The sequence below is a fragment of the Engystomops pustulosus genome, chromosome 1 (assembly GCF_040894005.1).
Source record: "Engystomops pustulosus chromosome 1, aEngPut4.maternal, whole genome shotgun sequence".
In the NCBI taxonomy this organism is placed as follows: Eukaryota; Metazoa; Chordata; class Amphibia; order Anura; family Leptodactylidae; genus Engystomops; species Engystomops pustulosus.
Window position 1 is genome coordinate 58,308,991 of NC_092411.1, and position 24,620 is coordinate 58,333,610.

General features: G+C 40.9%; 1 protein-coding gene across 1 annotated transcript in view; it reads left to right on the plus strand.

Moving 5' to 3' along the window:
* The window catches only part of SRFBP1 (serum response factor binding protein 1), a 61,942-nt gene that overhangs the window by 25,753 nt on the left and 11,569 nt on the right, over window positions 1-24,620 (plus strand). Inside the window, exon 4 of the mRNA XM_072141186.1 lies at window positions 5,825-5,896. Within this exon, the coding sequence (XP_071997287.1) occupies window positions 5,825-5,896 (72 nt within the window). The remainder of the gene's footprint in view (window positions 1-5,824; window positions 5,897-24,620) is intronic.

Consider the following 24,620-nt stretch of genomic DNA (forward strand, 5'->3'; position numbering starts at 1 on the left):
GTTTTACAGAGTCTCCTTGCAACTAACTACAGTGGGTACGGAAAGTATTCAGACCCCTTCATATTGTTTACTCTTTGCAGCCAATTGGTAAGATAAAAAAAATCTATTATTTTTGGCTCCATTTGCACTCTGGACCCCCATCTTCACAGAAAAAAAAAAGTAACAGTAATGGAGGCCACTGTTCTCTTAGGAACGTTAAGTGCTGCAGAAATTCTTTTGTAACCTTGCCTTGCCACAATTCTGTCTTTAGGTTTCTTAGGCAGTGCCTTAGACCTAATGATTCACATGTGCTCTGACATGCGATGTGAGGGTTACAACCATCTCAAGGAGGATCAGAGGGAAATGGACAGCATGTGACATAAATATGAATGTCACAGCAAAGAGTTTGAATACTTATAACCATCAGTTTTTCTTGATTAATAAATTGGCAAAAATATCTGTATTTCTGTTTTATACTGTCAGGATGGGGTGCAGAGTGTGCACTAATGAGTATAAAAAAGAACTTTTTGGATCTTGCCGATGTACTGTACATACACAATAGTTCGAGTAAATAGCTCTCTATGCCCCCTTCATGGCACTGTTATTCTACATGAGAAAACCTTTCAAAAATCTTCCAAGTTTGCAGTTGTTCAATCTGTTTTATACACGACGAAGCCTGTTGACTTGAAATGAGCCCTTTAAGTAGTTTTCTGAATTTCAGATATCAGTAGCCTAAAGAACTTAAAGTAAGCCCTGTATAGTCCCAGTTATACAGTACTGCTATCATTCTGGATCCCCTTTCTTTAAGCATACAGGACATTTAGTAGGAAAGCAGGAAATGAGTGATGGATAGACTAATGTGGCTATAGAATCAAACTACATCATTCGGTTGTAGTCTCTTGCTTTGGATAAACATAGGTTATTTTGTATGATGTGTAGATACCAAATTATGGAAACATTTGTTTCATGTGGATTGGTTCGTATAAGCAATAAAAATAAGGTGGATGTGGAAATTGTGAGGTTTCCTATTTGGTAATAAAGGATTCCTAATGGTAATTTTGAAGGAGATCTTTAATTCCTTAGATATGCAAAGCTCATATGTCATCGTATTACGTGGCCGGCTACTGTACAGTTAATTAGAGGGACCAGTTCTATTTTAGATGTCCATGTTGGGCTTGTGGTTTGTAATAGCAGATGGGTTAAGCCATCATGTGTACTTGCAGCTGGAAGGAAGATTTGGAAAGGTCATACTTTCATCTATTTTTTGAGTGGTACTGAGAAACTTTTATACTAATCTTAAATGTTTAAATTCTGTTGTGCTCCTCTTTAAAATATAATATATTTGGTATATTTACATCATAAGAATTTTTACTTTGTTTCATGACACATTAGCCTTTAAATTGGGATAATAGTCTTATCAATAACATGTCTTTTGTTCATAGAATTACCGTATTTTTCGGACTATAAGACGCTTCTTACTATAGGACGCACACCAGATTTAGGGTTCCAAAAAAGGAAAAATATATTTTACACCAATTAAAATATCCCCGATGATCGCACTAAAGCACAGCACACACAGACATACATTTACACACTCATCTCTGCATCATCCATCCACATACACACTCAGCCCTGCATCATCCATCCACATACACACTCAGCCCTGCATCATCCATCCACATACACACTCAGCCCGGCTATACACACTCAGTCCTGCTCAGCCCGGCCTCGTAATTTTGTGTCAGAAGACAAAGAAACCCCCACCATTTACAAGTCTACTATAGTAGAACTGAGTGGAAATAATGCTGGAGCAGCTTTTCCTAACTCTACATCCTCATTGTGCAAGCCCTAAAGGGAACCTGTCATCAAGTTTTGACATTCAAACCTTATGCCAGGTTTCTATAGCTTCTTAATTACTAAACCCCAACTGTGTTTTTTTGTTTTGTTTTGTTTTTTTTCCATTTGCAAAGTCTTTTCTTTGCTGTGGTGAGAAGTGCAGTCTTTGCCCCAGATAGCCCTGCGGCCTAATAGAGCTCTATGACACCCGGTCACAGTTGGGTTAGATTTATCAGTAGTTTCTGAAAGCAGAAATGTTATAGTTGTTCATGGCAACCAATCAGAGCTCAAATAGAGACAAAACATGTGCTATGCCAAAATATATGATCTTTATTAATTAAACAAACAAATCAGTAATCACACCAAACCAAGAGCCAATAAAAACATTTAAAAAGGAACAAAATCCTCAATACAAGAACCGAGGGAGGGTAGGGCACATGATAATGCCCACCAAGACACCACCTCCCTACCCAGCCCCAAACCCTATGCCTGTCTAGCTACACCAATACAAAAAGTAGCAAAAGTGACAAACTGACAGACGGGGAAAGGGGCTGGGAAAAGCCCCATGTGTATCGCCGCTAACAGTGACCCCTGAGGAAGCCACTGTTAGTGGCGATATGCGTGGGGCTTTTCCCAGCACCTTTCCCCGTCTGTCAGGCTTGTTTGGTAACTATAACGATTGACAGTTTTATCATGCTTCTTACATGGGTTACTTTGCAATGATGTTGCAGTATTATTTATTTTTTGTCACTTTTGCTACTTTTTGTATTGGTGTAGCTAGACAGGCATAGGGTTTGGGGCTGGGTAGGGAGGTGGTGTCTTGCTGGGCATTATCATGTGCCCTACCCTCCCTCGGTTCTTGTATTGAGGATTTTGTTCCTTTTTAAATGTTTTTATTGGCTCTTGGTTTGGTGTGATTACTGATTTGTTTAATTAATAAAAATCATATATATGTTTTGTCTCTATTTATGCTTGATCCGCTTTTTCATGTGCCCAGATCTTCCATTTTTGTATGTGTACTTCCTCCTCCATGACTTAACCAATCAGAGCTCAACTTTCATTTTCCCACAGCTGTTTTTTAAACAAAAGCTGAGCTCTGATTGGTTTATACAGGTAAGAAGAACAGCTGAACTGTGTCTCCATGATGTGTCTTTACAATTTGTCATTTTTATGTCATCCGGTCACTTACACTGTCAAGTGTTTTTGGAGCTGGCCGCTAAATTCTGAATATTTGAAATGCAGAGTATAGAAATCTTTTATAGATTTTGCAGAGCAAGTTCCTACAAGCTGGATATGTTAGTTTGGACACGTACTCAAATTATAGGCTTGAAAAGTATTTCTGGCGTTCTCTGCATAAAGCAACTAAAGTATGAAAAAATGCAACATTTTCTTGCGGAATAGACAGATCACTTCAATAGGAAAGTTTATTTCAATAGGAAAAACAGCTGAACAGATTATGCCTCTTTCTAGCAGCTCTACATATAGACTAAATTACCAAAATTACTAAATCGTCAAAATTATGAAGCCCCACCCCCTTCCCTCCCCAGGGAAATTTGTAGGATATTCTCAGAGAAAAAAAAAAATCTAAATAAATTGGGTTAATTCCATAGCTATAACTGAACTTAATTTAACTCTTTATAGGAGCTGTGTTGCTTCCCAGAGCCTTTTCAGCTGACTTTCTTAGCTGTGGTCAGTTGTACTCCAACCAATCTGATCTTGAGGGCTGAATAGAAGAAAAAGCCACTGGAAGATCTCTTCATAAGGTTGAGTCAAGATTGGTCACCAGCTTTTAGACCCCCACTAATCAGAATATTTTGTTCTACGTGGGTAGTGTGCAAGCGGTTTTGGTGGTAGCTCGGGGCTACACAGGACAATGCTCTGAGTCAACCTGTCTAGGAAACTGTGCCGGGGTGACTGTCTTAGTGCCCACAGAAATGGCTCTGAGTGGCAACCTCTGGCACCCGTGACATAGGTTCACAACCACTGCTATAAATGCATGACACAGGTCTAAAACACAAAGCCCTTGCCAGTAATGGGGAACAACTTAGAGACCGAGTGCCCACACTGCAACCCAAAGTGCCAACATAACAATCTAAACAGTAACCAATTGCTAAGGACCATTGAGTGAATAAAGGGAAATTCAGATTACCATTGTATCTTTCCTCCAGGACCCCTGAATAGGATGAATTGCTTGCCCAGAGCATTGGCTCTAATAGCGCCAACTATAATCCAACTTTCTCAACTGCCTGGATGCCCATAGAGAGGGCTCTGATTTCCTCACTATCTAAACTAAATAGATTAAAACCTGCTTTTCATCAGAAAAGAACAAAGGCTTCTCCAGGGAATCCATTAAAACGGTTTAAAAAAAGTCGACACTTTAGGACGGAACGCTGTCCTTGGTCGCAGCCTGACCTGTGTACGACTAAGGATAACGTTCCTTCCCAAATGCGTCAATATTTTTACTCTGCAGACTTTCTTGTTTTTACCCAAATATGTCATAAAACTTTATTGTTTTTAACGGATTTGCTGAAGAAACCTTTTTTCTTTTCTGATACCTACCTAAAGCAACACAGTGCCTTCCTCCGTGTGATACCTTTCCAACCTACAGCCCATGTTATTGTCTTCATACGGTGAGCCGTGCCAAAGTTTTTTCTTGCGTTTTATACACTGCTTTTATTGACCTCTCTTTGCATTTAAGTCTAATGAAATGCCCTCAGTGTTATTTCCATCCTTGTCGGGGTGAAACCCCTTTTTTTTATGTCTTAAAGGAAAGTTTAGAAAAAAAAACATACTATGGAACATGAACTCCTTTATGAGACGTAGTGATTCATTATCATCTTCATGATTTCATTTCTTCAGGTTCAGAACCTGCCGTGCAGTGAGGTCAACGTTATGTTAGCCATCCAAATCCGACCGCTAGTTTCTCGGGAACAGTTTGCTCCTCAGAGGATCAGTTTTATCCCTACATGTGTTTTCTAAAACAAGTCACTAATTGTTGTATTTTTTTTTTTATTCTTAATGATGAACTCTCTGGATTAAGTTTGACACATCGTTTACAACATGACAATATATTTCCACCACTTGCTCTTTACAATGGACTCTTGTGTTCGCTGTAGCGTGTACATCCAGTTTTTATTGATCGTCTCAAAAAATATGTGCTTTTAAAGCGCTCTTAGTCAAATGGTTAGTACGTCATTCTTAGTATTAGCATTTTGAACTATATCTGCTGCCATAGGTCCATGTGTACCCCCCCAAACCACTGGCAGCCTGGAGCTGACTAATCTGTAGAACAGGTATCTATAGATACTTATTTGTTAAAGGGAGTGGGCTAACATGATATACCCAAAATTATGGGAGTTGCCATTTCGTCTGAGTTGTAGTAACAGCAATTACTGATATGGTTTACCGCATCCTCATGGCCATGGGCAGCAATAGATATTAAATACGTTTTCCCATTTCAGCAAGTAATGGATATTGTTTGAATAATGAAAAGTTATACAAATTTCCAATATGCTTTCTGCATATATTCCTCATGGTTTTCTGGATCTCTGCTTGCTGTCATTTTATAGAAAGCTTCATTGTTTATTTCCAATTGACAGAAATCTGACCATGGTCATACAAGTGCCCGGCTCGTTATATCACACATCTCTGATTACTCTCTATGATACTAACGAGCCGTGCACCTGTGTGACCATGGTCAGATTTAGGTCCACTATAAGTAAACATAGAAGCTTCCTATAGAATGACAGCAAGCAGAGATCCAGAAAACCGTGAGGAATTGATATAGATAGTATATTGGAAAATTGTGTTATTGTTCATCAATATGTGATGTGTTTTTTTTTTTTTTTGTAGGAGATGTAAGTAGAAAACCCCTACATCATTAGCAAGTTTCACTATATGATAAAGCTTACTGTCCAAAGTAACAATTGCAGGATATAAATATTTATTTCAAATCTATATCGATGGCACATAACATTTTCATTTCATTTCTTTTTTTCCCTACCAACAGAAGCTGAAACCCGATGAAGTCACCAAATATGCTTTGGGAAATGAAGTTGTTTTTGATAAAGTCTTTAATAACGTAAGTTAAAATATATGCGAATGGACATTTTAACCATCAAAAAAAATAAGAAGCATAATTATATAAATCTTTACCAAAATATGCTATGAATATGTACAGTGTCAATCCATCGCCATTTTCCTGGTTCATAGACCTATGCAGAGGGTGCATGCACTTTTGCAAAGTGTCTTCTGCAGCTCCTTCTGACCGGCTGGAAGGGGCTCACTTCAACCCCTCTCCTGAATCGTGGCACAAACACAATTCCGGTGTCCTATTAAAGAAGAGAATTTCCCTCTTTAATATCACATTAGGTTTGTATTTGCAGGTGAAACAGAACAAGATAGATCCACTGTTACAGTCAAGAATTGAGATCTGTATTTAAAAATCACATTTTACTGTATTTATAGTAAGAGGAGAGTCTCCCCTTTCATATGACACAATAGTGTGTTTCTAGGTGCTAAGGATCTGGCAATGATGTGCCTGTTTGACACTGTTATGACGTGTGAGAATGTATATATGTATATATATATATATATATAGATATAGATTTATATATAGATATTATATGTGTGTGTATATGTATGTTACAATGCATATAGCCTTATCACAGGTGTGAAGGGGTTAATGGCGGATTCTCAAGTCAATGATGTCACCTGCTGATTTCCTGCTGCATCTCGAGTGCTTCATCTACAGCAGGGGTCTCAAACTCGCGGCCCGCGGGACAATATTTTGTGGCCCCCACCTGGTCGCGCTGCATGGAGAGGGCTCAGCCGGTAAGTCTTTGCTGCATATTGCAGCAAAGGCTTACCGGCAGTGGCGTACCGATCGCGGTCGCAGGGGTCGCGACTGAGACCGGGCCCATGGTCAGTCAGAGGCCCGCACCTGACCCCTGCGCTGCGCTGATAACTCGGCGCAGCCCAGCGGGCAGATGTTTTAAATTGTGACAGCCGCGGGCCTTCCCGTTACAGCGCACGGACTGTTCTGTATCTGGTCCGTGCGCTGGATCAGGGAGGGCCCGGAGCTGTCCCAATTCAAAATAAGAACGGGCCCCCGATCCGCCCACCGTCCCACCCACCTCAGCGGCCGTTCCCACCCATCGCATCCATAGACGCCGACACGTCTGCCTGCGCCGGGTCTGCTGAGGTCCATGACCCGGCACCTGACCTGGCAGACGCGTCATCAGCCGTCGCCTGCGCCGATCTGCAGAAGAGAGAGCGCGAAGAGGAGCGGGATAACTAGGTAAGAGTTTTATTTTTTATCTTGCTTAAGTATATGGGGCCCTGTTTCTATTTGGGGGGGCATAGGTGAAAGTTAGGAAATTTGGGGGGATATTACCTATGGGGGACATTAATCACGGCTACTGCTGGGGGGATATTAATTATGGCTACTGGAGGGGGGGGCATTAATCATGGCTACTGCTGGGGGGGACATTAATTATGGCTACTGGAGGGGGGACATTAATTATAGCTACTGCTGGGGGGGACATTAATTATGGCTACTGGTGAGGGGGACATTAATTATGGCTACTGGAGGGGGGACATTAATTATAGCTACTGCTGGGGGGGACATTAATTATGGCTACTGGTGAGGGGGACATTAATTATGGCTACTGGAGGGGGGGGGCATTAATCATGGCTACTGCTGGGGGGGACATTAATTATGGCTACTGGAGGGGGGACATTAATTATAGCTACTGCTGGGGGCGACATTAATTATGGCTACTGGTGGGGGGGACATTAATTATGGCTACTGCTGGAGGGGGGGACATTAATTATAGCTACTGCTGGGGGGGACTTTAATTATGGCTACTGGTGGGGGGGACATTGATTATGGCTACTGGTGAGGGGGGACTTTAATTATGGCTACTGGTGAGGGGGGACTTTAATTATGGCTTCTGGTGAGGCGGGACATTGATTATGGCTTCTGGTGGTGGGGGGGGACATTGATTATGGCTTCTGGTGGTGGGGGGGGACATTGATTACTGCTACTGGTGGATGGTGTTCAATGTTTTTATGCATACTGGGGGGGGGGCCCTGTTGGGAATTTTGCCCTGGGGCCCAGAGGACTCTAGTTACGCCACTGCTTACCGGTAACACCCGCGATCAGTGCTAGCACCGATCGCGGGTGCTTTCACAGCGATGGCTGCCGGCAAATAAAAAAAATTATTTTTGTACAGGAGTTTTTATGGAATGGAGTGTCCCTGACTGGGCTCAGTGCGGTAGGAGCTTGGGACCCCTCGGTACACAGGACGCGTTCATAGAGAAAACACGTCTCCCAGCATGGGGCTTTCCTTGCACTGGGAGACGCCGTGACATTTGAATCTGAATAATGATATTTTGTAAGCGCATTTTGTGTGGAAAACTTGATGCGGCCCAGCCTTACCCAGAATCTACCTCCAGCGGCCCCCAGGTAAATTGAGTTTGAGACCCCTGATCTACAGCCATTAAAATCATGACTCATTTAACTATAATGAAACGGTAATACCACAAGGAGGAAACGCAATACAAAAAATACATTACTTGTCCTAAAGTTAACATTTCAACACATTTCATAAACCCCTTAAGGACTAATTTTTCACCCCTAGGACACAACCCAATTTTTCAAATCTGCTGTTATATCAGACTGTTTTTTTTCATGACATGTTGTACTTCACATTAATGCTACCGGTATATTTTAGTTAAAATATATTGTACTTATTTGTACATAAAAATGGAAATTTAGGGAAATTTTTAAAATTTTCACAATTTTTCTGATTTCTAAATGTTTTGTTAGGATATTAGGAGGCTTACAGTTCGAACAGCGATTTTCCAAATTTTCTTGTAAATTTCAGATTTCAGAGGACAATTCATCTTAGTTAGGGTTTTCAAAATACAGGCAGTCCCCGGGTTACGTACAAGATAGGGTCTGGAGGTTTGTTCTTAAGTTGAATTTGTATGTAAGTCGAAACTGTATATTTTATAATTGTAGTTCCAGACAAATTTTTTTTCTTGCCCCAGTGACAATTGGAGTTTCAAAATTTTTTGCTGTAATTGGACCAAGGATTATCAATAAGGCTTCATTACAGACACCTTATAGCTGATTATTGCAGACTGGGACTATAATAAAGCATCCAGAGAGCTTCACCAGAGGTCACAGGGGGCAGAGGGGTCCGTCTGTAACTATGGGTCGTCTGTAAGTCGGGTGTCCTTAAGTAGGGGACCGCCTGTATATTAGAAACTCCCCTCAAATCTCCCCATTTTTAAAACTGCAATCCGCAAACTATTCAAAACACTTTGGTAACCTCATTAATCCTTCTCGCAAAAGACAAAATTAAGGTTCTATTTGGAATTTAAAATTTTTAACAAAATTATTATTTAGTCCTAAAATTTACAAATTTATGCAGGATAAAATGAGAAAACAAATTATTCTCATTGTGAAGTAGAGCAATATCCCACATGTCAATGTAAACTACTTTCGGGGCGCACAGCAGAGCCCAGAACAGAAGGAATCAGTGAGATTTTAGAGGGCAAATTTCGATGTTGTTTTCAGGTGCCATTATATATTTGAAAAGTTTCTGAGCTATGAAAACAGTGAACCCCCCCAGTAAATTATCCTATTTTGGAAACTACACCACTCAGAGAATTTATCAAGGTTTATATTGATCTTTTTTACCCCCACAGATGTTATAGAAAATATTTACTTTGCCTTGTGTAAGTGAAAATCTTTTTCCAAAAAAACCCAAAAACCTTTGTTTGGCCTCTTAATTTGTATTTTTAGAAAGGGTTAAAAAAAGTAAATGCACCCCATAGTTTGTTACCCAGTTTCTCTTGAATGCCATAATAACACAAACTGCTGTATGGGCGCACAATGCGTCTCGGAACGGATGGAGCGTCTTGGCGGATTTGGCAGTTTTTGGTGGATTTTGCTGGATCAGTTTTCAGGCGCTATGTCCCATTGGCTGAGCCTCTAACATAGACCTTCAAAGAGAAGACCCATTTTAAAAACTAGACCCCTCCAGGATTGAAGTAACACTAATTTTGGGGGCGCAATACCCTGCTGTATTATCCTTTATTCACTTTTTTTGGGGTGGGGTTGCAAAAAAAATATTCAGTAATTGATTTTTACATGTTTTTTTTGTGTGTGTGTGTGTTTTAAATCAATCAATGGAGAAAAATTCCTTGATTTTTGCATTGTCGTCTACTAAGCGGCTTCATACTTTTATTATTTTGTTGATTGATCTGTTTTAAGGCTTTTTTTTAGCGGGATGTACTTTTTATTGGTAACATGCTGGGGTAAATGTGACTTTTTGATTTTTTTTTTTTTTTTGTGTGGTGTTTTTTTTTGTTTGGTTGGAAGCGCAAAAAAATCATAATTTTTGCTTTTGTAAAATCATTACTGAACCCATATGGTGAACATCCTTAGAAATGCTAAAAATGTTTTTAAAGATGTTCACCATACGGTTTCAGTAATGATTTTATTTTATTGTACGGTTTGTTACAGACGTGGTGTTAGTATAGCTTGGGACATTGTAATTGCTTTGGAACTAGAGTCCTGAGGTACCTTGCTAACAACCCCAAAAGCGCTTTAATCTCATTTGCATATTTAAAGTTAATTCAAAATCGGGTAGGTAAATTTTGGTTACACATTCCCTTTAAGAATGGTTATTGCAGCTTTGTCTTGTCTTTTACTTTTTTTTTTTTTTTTTTTTTTTTTTTTCGTAAAATAAATGTGTGATCCTCAAAGGAGCACATAAAAGCTTTTTATTTTACATTGTTCTTTTACTGCAGTGTTTTTGTTTTTATCCTGGTATAACCTGCCGTAATACTCAAACTTTCTCTTTTCTGCTCTTCTGTGTGAATGACATTATTTTTATCATGTTATATCTTTTCCCTACGTTTATCTTCCCTTTATTATCAATTTGTTAACCTCCTCAGGGGTTATTTCTTCAAAGTTCTGACTTGATTTGTATATCTGAGGTATATGCTTTTAAGTCTTATGAATTAGATTTTGAAATGCCAACCATTTCTGCATTCTTAACTCCAAGAAATGATGTAACCTTAAATGAACTTGCTCATTGTAACGTGTTTTAACAAGCTGAACACTGCTGCTGCTAGGAGCCACGTAGATGCTCTATGTAGGCCAGGCAATGCCTGTAATTATTGGTAATTTGGTTAGTGATCAGAGCTGCCCTACAGAACAGAAAGATGCAGAAGTAGTCATTTCCCAGGCTTTTCAGAAATGTAATACCAAAAAACTCCAGAGGACTGGAAATAAATCCTTTATTTAATGCACATAAAATTATTTATTATTGTAAATGTGTGATATCACGGGAGAAGAATTGCAGGATAAGAAAGACAAACCAGTGTGTAAGACATATAGGTAGTACATAGCTGGTGCAAGTGGCATTAATAAAATACAATACAAGCGGCCCCCTACTTAAGAACACCCAACAGGGGACCCCTAGTTACAAACGGACCTCTGGATGTTGGCCATTTACTGTACTTTAGCCCTAGGCTACAATAAAGAGCTATAACAGTTATTACAGGCGTCTGTAATGAAGCTTTATTGTTAATTCTGGTTGTTATGATAATCCAACATTTTTAAAATCCAATTGTCACAGAGACCAAAAAAAATTTTGTCTGGGGTTACAATTATAAAATATACAGTTCCGACTTACATACAAATTCAACTTAAGAACAAACCTACAGAACCTATCTTGCTTGTTACCCGGGGACTGTCTGTACTGCTTTATTAATATATTAACATAATATTAACATCAAAATTAGCTTCAGCACATATATGGAATTAATGGTCACACAAATATGGATGAATGTACACTACAGTTATCAATAACCCAGTGTGACACAATATTTAGAAACTTCAATGTAAAGGAAAGAGGCAGCAGAAGGGAAATAACTAGAGCACACTCTGCCTGGCATCCACCCCAATGCACGTTTCAATTGTACACCCCTTTCTCATGGGTTCAGAAATTCATGTGCAAATGATGTAGAAAGAAACAAACTTCTTATTCTTACTCCCTGGGAACACTTACATATTTAATTGAACATGTACAGGCAGTCCCCGGGTTACATACAAGATAGGGTCTGGAGGTTTGTTCTTAAGTTGAATTTGTATGTAAGTCGAAACTGTATATTTTATCATTGTAGATCCAGACAAAAAAAATTTTGGCCCCAGTGACAATTGGAGTTTAAACAGTTTTTGCTGTAATGGGACCAAGGATTATCAATAAAGCTTCATTACAGACACCTTACAGCTGATTATTGCAGCCTGGGACTATATTAAAGCACTCAGATAGCTTCACCAGAGGTCAGAGGGGTCTGTCTGTAACTATGGGTTGTCTGTAAGTCGGGTGTCCTTAAGTAGGGGACCGCTTGTAGTTGGCATACGTAAATTGTATCTTGTATCCAAATTGCATAAATCAATAGATGATATTTTTTTCCCCTTCCTTTCTTCTAGTTCTTAGCCATTTACGTCAGTCAGATTTAGCTATTTACAGGGCTTAATTATCAAGGAGCTAATCCTTAGCTGCCTGTCCTTATCAGACAAACAATTTCCCTTTAGGGATTAAAAAAGTTTTATCTATCTTAGCAGTGCATTTTAATGCCTTCTAACTGCAGGAGAAGACAGGAGCAAAAACACAACAGAGGAGTTTTTTCTTTTTAACCCCTTAAGGACGGAGGGTTTTCCGGCTCTTTTCTCGCTCTCCAACTTCAAAAATCCATAACTTTTTCATTTTTCCGTGTACAGACCTGTGTGAGGGCTTATTTTGTGCGTAACAAATTTTACTTTCCCGTAATGTTATTTATTTTAACATGCCGTGTATTGCGAAGCTGAAAAAAAATTCCAAATGTGGAAAAATTGAAAAAAAACCGCACGTGCGTCACGTTCTTGTGGGCTCAGTTTTTACGACTTTCACTCTTCGCTCCAAATAATACGCCTACTTTATTCTTTGGTTCGGTGCGATCGCGGTGATACCAAATTTATATAGGTTTTATTGTGTTTTAATACATTTTCAAAAATTAAACGAATGTGTACAAAAAAGAAAAAAATTTTTTTGCCATCTTCTGACGCTAATAACTTTTTCATACTTTGGCGCACAGAGATGTGTGAGGGGTCATTTTTTGCGAAATGAGGCGACGTTTTCATTGCTACCATTTTGAGGTCTGTGCGACATTTTGATCATTTTTTATTTCATTTTTTATGTTATGTAAAAAGGTGTAAAAGTCGCATTTCGGACATTTGGGCGCCATTTCCCGCCTCGGAGGTCACCGCCGCCTGTAACAGTTTTAATATTTTGATAGATCGGGCATTTTGGGACGCGGCGATACCTAATATGTTTGTGATTTTTACTGTTTATTATGTTTTATATCCGTTCTAGGGAAAGGGGGGTGATTTGAACTTTTAATATTTTATTAATTTTTTTTATTTTTTAAACTTTTTTTTAAATTTTTTTTTTCACTATCTTTTAGACCATCTAGGGTACATTAACCCTAGATGGTCAGATCGCTCCTACCATATACTGCAATACTTCTGTATTGCAATATATGGCATTTTTGCAGCACATTCATTACAATGAGCCACTGGCTCATTGTAACGAATCTGCAGCTGCCAGATAGCCTCGTGTCAAAAGAAGACACGAGGCTACCATGGCAACCGATCGCCGCCCCCCGATGACGTTCGGGGGCGTGGCGATCGGAAAAAAGATGGCGGCGCCCGCGCGCCGCCGTCTTTTAAACGCCGCCGGCGACTTTGCCGGCGGCGTTGGAGGGGTTAATAGCCGCGATCGGTGCAAGCACCGACCGCGGTTATTAGCGGTGGGGGTTTTGTGCAATATGCAAAAACCCCCACCTTTGTATGAAGAGGACTCAGCCCGTGAGCCCTCTTCATACATCCCTTATACCTCTGTGCCGTAGAGCTACGGCGCAGAGCGTTAAGGGGTTAAAAAGGTTTTCCCACCAAACAAGTCAGTCCATAGCCACACGATAGGGCCTAGCTTTCTGATCAGGATCTGCTGGAGCCTCCGTAATAGGTTGAGACTCCCGCAGATCAGGAGGGGTCCGACGGGATCTGAGATTAGCTCTGTCGCACCCCTCGTCACTGTCCGAGATGAGGGGAGCAGTGGATAGGGCCTAACTTGTTTGGTGGTAAAATCCCTTCCTTTAATGATGTATATTACAAAGATTACCTCTATCACTTGCACACTTTATGGATATAGACACAAAATACTAGTAGAAATAATGGCAAATATATACAGTATTTAACCTATGATATAGCCCCTCACCTTTTCAGGGGTTGTAGAATTTAACCTCTATAAATCAAGAGCATTTATTTACAGCATAGTTGATACATTTTTCTTTGGCCCTTTTATCTGATCATCTGGTCACTAGATGGGGAGTCCCAAGCCCTTCTGCCCCCTTTCCTTGTCACTTCTCCTAATTCATAAAGTGATGATGAGGCCAAGCCTTTATACTTTCGTGGGAAGACTCAAAATTCTAGTCATCGCAGGGGTCCCAACGGTGGGTTACGCAGCAGTCACAAATGTTTTTTTTTAAACCTTTTTTAAATCTCGTAGCAGCACCCACTGGTCTTTGTTGCAGAACTGTAAGCACTGAAGAGGTAGCTGTATTCTGCCTTACAGGCTTGTTTTAAGGGGTAAATACTTCCATAATACTGTCTATGTTCTACTTTCTTACCTTCCAAACCCCCTATAGCCAAGTCTCTCAATTAAATGGACCTTGACCTAGGAGGATTCCTATTGTTTCACACAACCACGGATGGCCTGTTGGCCTGTTTACAGTGAACCATCCATTTTCGCGCACCAACCACAGCAACAGTCCCGATTACAGTTAAGTTCTGTGGGGAAGCCTTGGATCATAAATCACTATAATGCTGGTAGCCCCATCCTCTGTGGCCGCTGCATAAAGCAGGACACTACAGGATACGGTCATCTGAAACATCCTTTAGTTATGGACACACGCCATTATCAACTTCATTGTCCTTGAACATTGGATAGGGCATTCAAAACAAATGGGAGGGTGAGATTAATAAAGCAGGAAGCACCAGGTATAGGTCTATGCTAGCTTTTCTGCCTAATTCAGAAGTTTTGCTTTAAAGCCATTAATTTACCAATGAGCCTATTGGTCACATTTGTGTGCAAAGGTTCATTGTATTAAATATTAATTTCTAATATTTAATAAATTAGCTTTATTAGATTAGTCCACTACTTCTATGTAAATATAAAATCAACCCTTGAGAATTACCGTATATACTCGAGTATAAGCCAACCCGAGTATAAGCCGAGACCCCTCATTTTACCCCCCAAAACTGGGAAAACCTATTGACTCGAGTATAAGCCGAGGGTGTAGTATACAGCCAGTCTCCGTGTATGACCAATTTGACATGCTTGTGCAGCGCTGCGTAATCTGTGTGCGCTATATAAATAAAGAATTATTATTATTATTATAGTATACAGCCTGCCCCAATGTAGTATACGGCCTGCCCCCACAGAGTATACGGCCTGCCCCCACAGAGTATACGGCCTGCCCCCACAGAGTATACGGCCTGCCCCCACAGAGTATACGGCCTGCCCCCACAGAGTATACGGCCTGCCCCCACAGAGTATACGGCCTGCCCCCACAGAGTATACGGCCTGCCCCCTGCCAAGCGAATAAAAAAATAAACGTAATACTCACCCTCCGGTGTCCCGATCTTCAGCGTGGGTCCCGATCTTCAGCGCGAGGCTCCCGATCCTCGGCGCGGTACCAGGCGGCGACGGTGGCTCCTCTTCTCTCTTCTGTAGCCGGCAGATCACGTCCATGTGATCTCCCGGCGGGCGCGCACTAGGATACCGCGGTGTCATCAGCCGCGACACCGCTGCATCTTATTGTGCGCCTGCCGGCAGATCACATGGACGCGATCTGCCGGCTACAGAAGAGAGAAGAGGACCCGCCGCCGCCTGGTACCGCGCCGCGGATCGGGAGCCTCGCGCTGAAGATCGGGACCCACGCTGAAGATCGGGACACCGGAGGGTGAGTATTACGGTTTTTATTTTTTTCTTGACTCGTGTATAAGCCGAAGTGAAGTTTTTCAGCACATTTTTTGTGCTGAAAAACTCGGCTTATACACGAGTATATACGGTATGTCTTATACAGTTCTGTACACCCAAGTATGAAAAAGATATTAGCTTTAGCCAAAATATGATGAAACCATTTATTTTCGTACAGATTTGTTTTTATTTTTGAAAATGTATTAAAGCACAATAAAAACCTATAAAATTTGGTATCATCCTGTACCGAAACATAGAACAACGTAGATGTATAAAGCACAAAGTGGAAGTCGTAAAAACTTAGCCTACAAGAAAGTGACGCAAATGAATTTTTTTTGTCAATTTTGCCGCATTTTACGGCATGGAAGAATAAATAATGTCACTGAGAAGTAAAATTTGTTAGGCAGAAAATAGGCCCTCACACTGCTCTGTACACAGAAAAATGAAAAAGTTATAGATTTTTGAAGGTGGGGAACACAAAATGAACGAAAAAACACTATCTTTAAGGGGTTAATCCAGGGCTAGGAGGAGATCCCTCAGGAGAACATCTGCCACCTCACCAGGAGCATGGCCAGGTTCTATAGGGAGGTCATACAGGCACATGGTGGATCAGCCTGAAATTTGATTTTGAGAAACATTCCAAATTCGGACCTCAATGGGATATAAATTTTTATTTTCATTGATAATTTTTATTGTTTGTGTTGTGTTATTGTTCACAACAAATTCCACTATGTATTGAATTGCAACTGGAATATTTAATTCATTGAGATCTAGGCTGTGGTTTCCTTTCTTTTTGAGCCGTGTATTCTAGCTGCCACTACATGTTCTGAGTAAGGAACCAGTATAAGGCTGGATTCCCTCTATGGCCGGGCAGGTATACGGGAGCACACCTCCCCTCTCCATCGGGATGCATGGCGCACGGCCGTGCACACTATGAAAGATAGAATGTGTAGAACATATGTGGCACTGTACCGATGCCGGGAGCTTATTGCTGTCTATGGGGACGTATATACAGCCACAAGTTTGCATCTGTATATACATTCCCATGACTGTTGTGAGAATGCAGCCTTAAATAGTGACTGAGAATTATGAGCATTGTTCCTTATAGACCAGAAAGGATCAGATTAAATTACTTGGCTCAGGCGATGATTGAAATGTGACTAGATCACAATCTGAATTCATTTCTAAAACAATTTATCAAGCAGGTGAAGTTCACATTCCTGGCATTCTGAGAGCTGAGTAGAGGTAATGACACACAGACTACAGTGCTCCAAGCATTTAATGTACAGCCGCTCATCAATTTTGACATGCCCCTCCAAATGAGCATTTTGCTTGTAGACAAAACAGCAATGGCCAATAGACAGATTTCTGGGGCCCATGTAATGTTGTGTTATTGCTTATAAGGATGCTTGATAAAATCAATGGCAGAAATGGAACAATACGTCCCTGTAGTGTACTTTTTTATGGTGTGTAGTGTATGCTTGTATCTCCTACCAAAAATAACCATATACTGTTTATATAAATGAGTTGTACTGTTTCATTGTAGGGCCCTATATTCTGATGGGTATGTGCCCAGGCTCTTATAACTATATAATGGTCAAATAGGGGATTATTTATCAATAGGTGGCTGAGTGAGTAGCACTTCTGCCGTGCAGCGCTGGAGTCCTGGGCTCTAATCTTACCCAGGTCAACATCTGCAAAAAAGTTTGTATGTTCTCTCCGTGTTTGCGTGGGTTTCCTCCCACACTCCAAAACATACTGGTAGGTTGTTTAGTTTGTGAGCTTCTTGGGGACAGGGACCAATTTGTCATGCTTTGTGCAGCGCTGCATAATCTGTTGGCGCTATGTAAATAAAGAATTATTATTATTATTCTATTTTTGGAGGTCCGCTGCCCATCAGATTCAATAAAGTGGCTTGGCCCTTTATTAAATGTTCTTATGGTCTATTTTCTGTCTGGGATTCTTTTTTGAATCATGAATCTTTGCACAGTGTTGCACTAGCAGTAGTTCTATGTTTGCGCCAGATTACTGAAGAGGTGTATGTAGTCCTGTGAGACTTTTTAGCCGTCTCAAAAACCCCTCAATTTGACGGCCCAGGAAAACCAATCATAAATAACCCCCAAAGACTCCAAAGTTGGCCACACACCTCATAGGATGCTTAAACTTAGGCTGGTTTGTTCTGACAAATTTGGGGGTGCTGAATTTTATGGATCAACCCTACCCTGACTTGCTGAGTTTGTGGCGATGATCACATCCATGCTTTGCCGGTGGCATTTAAATGGTTAACACTCGCGATTGGGGCTGGCACCAACCGCACATTTTAGTGGTGGGTGTTTGCTGCCCTGTTTGTAATATTTAAAGAGAACCCGTCATGCAAAATAACCCCCCTAATCTAAATATATTTTCATAAACTGCCATTAGAGAGCATTGCCTCTATCCCTTCATTGTCCCTCTGTATGCAAATGACCTGTGAAATGTCCAATGAGTCATTAGCATATTCAAGCTGTCCGGCTTATTCATGAGTGGGAGGCACAGCCACACCCCCAGTGCTTGACTGACATCTGCTCCATGTGCTTGCTGGTGGCCACGCCTCCTGCAGCCTCTGTGTGTATGTGAAAGATACAACAGCTCCAGGATGCAGCCATGTTATAGCAGAACATGTCAGGTACTTGTGTAGCTGATGTCTGTGTATCTTACATGTGTATTAGGAGGAGGCAGCATGTCAGCAGATACACTAACTATTCTTTACTATGCATTACACACAGACTTGAGCAGGGGGAGGAGAGGGGAAGGGTAACAGGAGTGACATCACTGCCTCTGACCGAGTGACCAGCCTCATTTACATAATAAAGAAAAGATGATTTTACAATGATTAATGTATGAAATAACTAGATAAAGGCTGGGATGGGATCCTTGTGAGCTGCTCTAACAGGTAGTAGTGACAGGACAAGTGACACAGACCACATGACAGGTGTCCTTTAAAGGGGTTGTCCGAGTTTAAAAAAAAAAATAAAATATATGTGGCCAGGAGGGGGGTGACTAAAACAATAAAGCTGTACTTGCCTCCGGTGCCCTCCGGTATCCAGCGCTGCTGTCGCTCCGGTCCGGGCGCCATGTAAACAAACATGGCCACCGGAGCAGCGCTGGACTCAGTTCCGGCCGGACCCGACAACCTTCCGGCCCCCATACACAATGCTGTGTATAGGGACGGATAGGCGTACCCGGCCACGGCCGGCCGGAAGCTGAGTCCGGAGGGCACCAGGGGTAAGTACAGCTTTATTGTTTTAGTCACCCCCCTCCCGGCCACATATATTTTTTTTTTTTTTTAAACTCGGACAACCCCTTTAATGTCTGCTATCTCACCTGCAGTGGGCAGTGTATCTGAAATCCTTCAGAGCTCCTGTCCACCTCCGGCAGATAAGCAGACTGATGATTTTCACTTAATGAGTCTACTCTGACTGTCAGTAAGGATGTCATAAGGGACAGTATCAGATTCCTTTATCTAAAAAGAAACAAGAAGAAATTGACCACAAGCGCTCATAGGGCAAAATCTCTTCACTTTGAACCAAGTTGACTTCCATTGTTGCACCACAGGCAAGGAACTATCAAAACTGGAAACCATTTATATGTTGATAGGAGATTTAGCAGATTCTAGCAGAGTAAGTAGGATAGTCAGCAGGCCCTGACACCTTTTGCAATGTTGATATACCATGTCTGACCACCATGACAGTAATTCCTTTTACTTTATATAGTGCGCACAGATTACGCAGCGCTACACAGAGCTTGCCAAATCGGGCCCTGTGCCCATGGAAATCACAATTGAATCAACCTACCACTATCTTTTGAAGTGTGGGAGGAAACCGGAGGACCCGGGGAAAACACACACAAACACGGAGAGAACATACAAACTCTTTGCAGATGTTGAATCCAGGGCCCCAGTGTAGTGTTAACCACTGAGCCACCGTTCTGCCTACAGTATGCTTTATATTTGTGAGAGGAGGCACCGGCGCTGATTTATTTTTTTTTTATTTTTTATTTTTTTTTCGTTTTTAACTAAAAGCTTTATATACAGGTCAATTTAGGACCCTAAACTACAGGTTCATACATACCTGTAGTTCGTTTAGGATCCCAAATCGACCTGACAGGACCTTTTTAAATATCACCATTGCTTCACTGTTAGTTTTCAATTACTGGAGTGCACCACAAACTGCTATCAAATAAGTGGCGTATTGAGACCTGTAAATGTGAAACTGCGTTGCTACTCTGCGCCATTATTGGTATTTCTTGTTTACTGTGAGTGAAAACTTGTAGAGCTGTAAGCTAAATACTATAGCCGCATTCTCTTCTCATGTCCTCCAGACTAACCGATCATACATTTACTCATGCAAGTGTAAGTGTTTTCCATACATAACTTAGTTAGCGCTCGGTCAGGTAAGGGCTGCAGACTGTATAGGCACTGTGCCACACCTCAAAGATAAAATAGTACTGGCACTACCCTTGTGGGTCAGCTCCAATCCTCATATATTCGTTAATTGTGACAAAGGCGAATGTGGGTGTTGCTCGGCTCCGAGGTCAAGATGCAGTCAATGGATACAACGGATGAGTAAAAAAGTGAAGCGGCTCTCACTGAAGACGTTTTCACATTTATTCAGCAAAATGGCATATGGGCAAACATACGGCCGCGGCAGGTGACGGGTCCTTTTCGCGCCACACAGGCGCTTTCTAAAACCTACCTAAGGCTCTGCTCAATAAATGTCTTTGGTGAGTGCCGCTTCACTTTTTTACTCATCTGTTGTATTGACTGTGCCACACCTGCCCCTTTGGATCCAGGCACAGCATTTGCTGAATGTGTGTAACAGTGTTGGCTTGAACTTTGCTGCCCTTTCTGACAGATGACTGGTGAGGTGCTGGGCATCGGCCTAATCCAAAGCATCAACAAGAGTCTCCTGTGACTAGAGGAAAATACACCATCCATATAAGTGCACATACTCCATGCAAATACTCCACATCACTGGGTGCTCCCCAGCCACACACAAGACTTTTCTGTCCTGAGGGGGAATATTATCCTTCCAGTGAAGACAGCCTAACGTGTAATGACCATGTCATATCCTGACAGTGCTGCAGGTCTACTCTATCCCCACAACGCTCTAGGACAATGTTCTGTGGTTCACCTCTGGTGTCAGATGTGAGGGGTGGTCTTCTGTCTGCATCATACACTGACACTTATCCTGTGTGTGCTCCGGGTGCTCCATTCCAGTGTCTCTTCTCTAGTAACAGACAGTCAGAATAATGTGTTCAGTTTCCAGCTTAAATCCAAACTATTATCATCTAAAATTTTTGGTATTTTTGTGTCTGGGAAGTTTCCGGCTACAGGATCTGTTTCTCATTTCTTGTGATCCTCAAGAAAGTTAAGAATGTGTCTGTTTATTTTGTAAAATTTTAACGCTATTAGGTATCGTATTGGTAAAAGTCCATATTAAGGAATATTCTCAATGACCTTAAAGGAAATGTACCATCAAAATCGTGCCTGAATAACCAGGAACACTTACTCATAGATCCAGGCACCGTGACACTGGTAATCTTCTTATGTTTGTAATCAATGGCCACCTTCCATCTAAAATCAATAAGACAGAAGGACTCTGGCCGGCTTTACCAGAGGAAGAGGGTGAGACAGTCTAACAGCCTGTGAAGCTGCAGCACAGTGGGGGGAACGAAGAGCCCTTCAGGTTCTTTAGTATAATTTTAAAAGTTGTTTTTAAAAGGCAGCAGTCCATGGATAACAAAATGCCTGGATCTATGTACAAGTGTCCCTGCTTTATCATGCTTTGATGGTAGATATCAATCAGTGTTTTGTATTTGTACTGTAGACTATAGAATATTAAAGGGGATTTCAAGTCAAAAAGTTTTTACCATGGATGTTATTTGACACATTTCTCCGGAATCTGTGACCTGGATATTGATCTGTACATGCTGCGTGCAGATAGGTCATTATTTTCAATCTGCTTTCAATTATAATCTGTTCAGCTCCTCCTGCTATATAGCATGCACTCTGCAGACAGGACTCTATGTACAGTCTGCTCAGCTCCTTCTCCATAACTTGCTTCATGCAGATAGGACACTATGTACAATCTGCTCAGCTCCTTCTTCTCTATTACGGTACTCCTAGACTATCTCCTGCCTCACCAATCATCAGTTTTGGCCAGGAAACTGATTCATATACTTTACTACATTTCTCTGAATTCACATTTTTCATAGGTTCAGGCGGTTCCCTCATATTTGATGCATAGTGAATCACTTTGGACTGTATAAATGTTCAGCACACTCTAGTGTGCGTCCTCCAGTGATAATGTAATAGTGTGCTTCTACTTAAACTGCACATAGACTCTTCTCACTAGATGAAAAACCTATCCAAGCACTTTACAGACTGTTTTAGTGAACCCAAAGTATGTTTGGGTATCACAGCGCATTTTATCAGTGATCTGCAAGGCGTAATATTTATTTTGTAGAATGTATTCATGTACATAGGTATCACACCCAGTGCTGTTCTTTTGCAAGACGTTGCCTCATGTTTATTTACCGAATATGTGAAAATTGGTCCCATTGAAGCAGAAACCTGCACTGGGCTGCTAAAGACTAGTTTGTGCAAATACACGGCAAACATAAGGGGCCATTGTCTGGGGAAAACAGGCTTTTCCAAGTCATAATAAATAAAAAGTTATTTACTGAATATGAGCAGGGAGATTTCCAGGGAGGGGCTCTAGTGATGTAATAACAGGGGCAATCATTGAAAGTATGGACCTGCCCAAAACTAAGACTCCATTCTACAGTGAATTCATGTTTCTCTTTTCATCTTTGTCCGGAAAATATCAGAGAGGCCTCCATCTAAAATATTCACTTTAATGCGTAAGACCTGTACTAGCTTTTATGGATATATAGTCAAATTGGGATCTGCACAGCAAAAGATGCATTGGCCTAACTCACCAAAGTGTATTGTACAATGTTGGGTCTGGTCTCAAGTCAAACAGTGCAGTGAATATATTGGATGGATTCTGTTCTTCGAGCTCACAAGCAACATGCAATCTACACAGACTCAAAGTTAGTCTGAGCAAATAGCACACTTCATTTAACCAGATAGTTGTCTTTTATATACATCAGAAAAGGCATATAACACACATATAATCTTAACAAAGCTATGTACCAAACTAATCTTTACTGAGAAGATTTTAGTTTATTTTTCAGAGTGTTGTAAAACATGGAACCAGGAATGTTTAATCATTCTTATAGGGGTATTCCAGGAATTTGCATAATTCATATACAAATGGGTACTTAAAATATAAGCTAATATGTAATTAGTTATTATTTAAAATTTTGCTCCTCTTAGCAGAAAATATTGTGGACATACACTGTAAAGAAGAATTAAAATGCTCCTGGCCCTTTTATCATAGTATAGAAGGCTGGAAAAAGACGCAAGTCCATCAAATCCAACCTTTAAGAATTAAATGTTTTATCCCCATAACCCGTGATATTTTTTTCTCTCGTGAAAGGCATCCAGGCCTCTCTTGAACATGTACATAGAGTCCGCCATAACAACCTCCTGTGGCAGAGAGTTCCATAGTCTCACTGCTCTTACAGTAAAGAACCTTTATCTATGGCCATAGTAGAACCATCTCTCCTATAAGCGTAGAGGATGCCCCCTTGTCCTGGTCACAGGCCTACTATATCCTTTTTATACACTGGTGCCCAAAACTGTACACAATATTCCATGTGTGGTCTGACCAGCGATTTGTATAAGGGCAAAACTATGTCTTTATCATGAGAATCAATTCCTCTCTTGATGCATCCCATAATTTTATTTGCTTTAGCAGCAGCTGCCTGGATCTGGTAACTAATATTAAGTTTACCATCCACCAATACCTCCAAGTCTTTTTCGGCTCCAGTTTCACCAAGTAATTGACTGTATAGAACATAATTGTACTTTTTGTTTCCATGGCCCAAGTGCATAACTTTACATTTATCTACATTAAATTTCATTAACAATTTCTCTGCCCACTCCTCAAGCTTCCACAAATCCCTCTATAGTGCTAAACTATCGATCTCAGTATTAATCACTTTACACAGATTAGTATCATCTGTAAATATTGAAACTGTGTAAACCCACTACAAGTGGCCCCAATACTGACCTCTGTGGCACTCCGCTGGTAACATCAACCCAATCAATCTGTTGATTTCCTCTGCGCGGAGCAGACACAGGACAGAAGATGGCTGTTGGTCACATGTCTACATCACATGTCCTGCACCTGCCTGAGCAGGACATGTGATCACCACTAAGTTTGGCTGTAGTGGGTTGGTTGCAGTGCATCCAGTATGCCCAATGTTGTGGCAAGAAAAAAGAAGTGTTTCATAGGAACGGCCAATGTAATAAAACAACCTTTATTAGTACAAAAATGACATATAACAATCACTGATCAAACTATTAAAAACAATTAAAACTATACAAGTACTACAAGACTGATAACGAAGGATACAATGCCCCCCCCTCCCCCCCAAAAAAAAGTTACACCCTCACATCCATATAGTAAGGATAAGGCTCCGCCTATCTAACAGACAAAAACGTATCTGTATGTAGTAGCAAATAACCGTACGAAATAAATATACATATACCGCTATGTTTATCTAGAAATATTTCTCAATGTTGATATA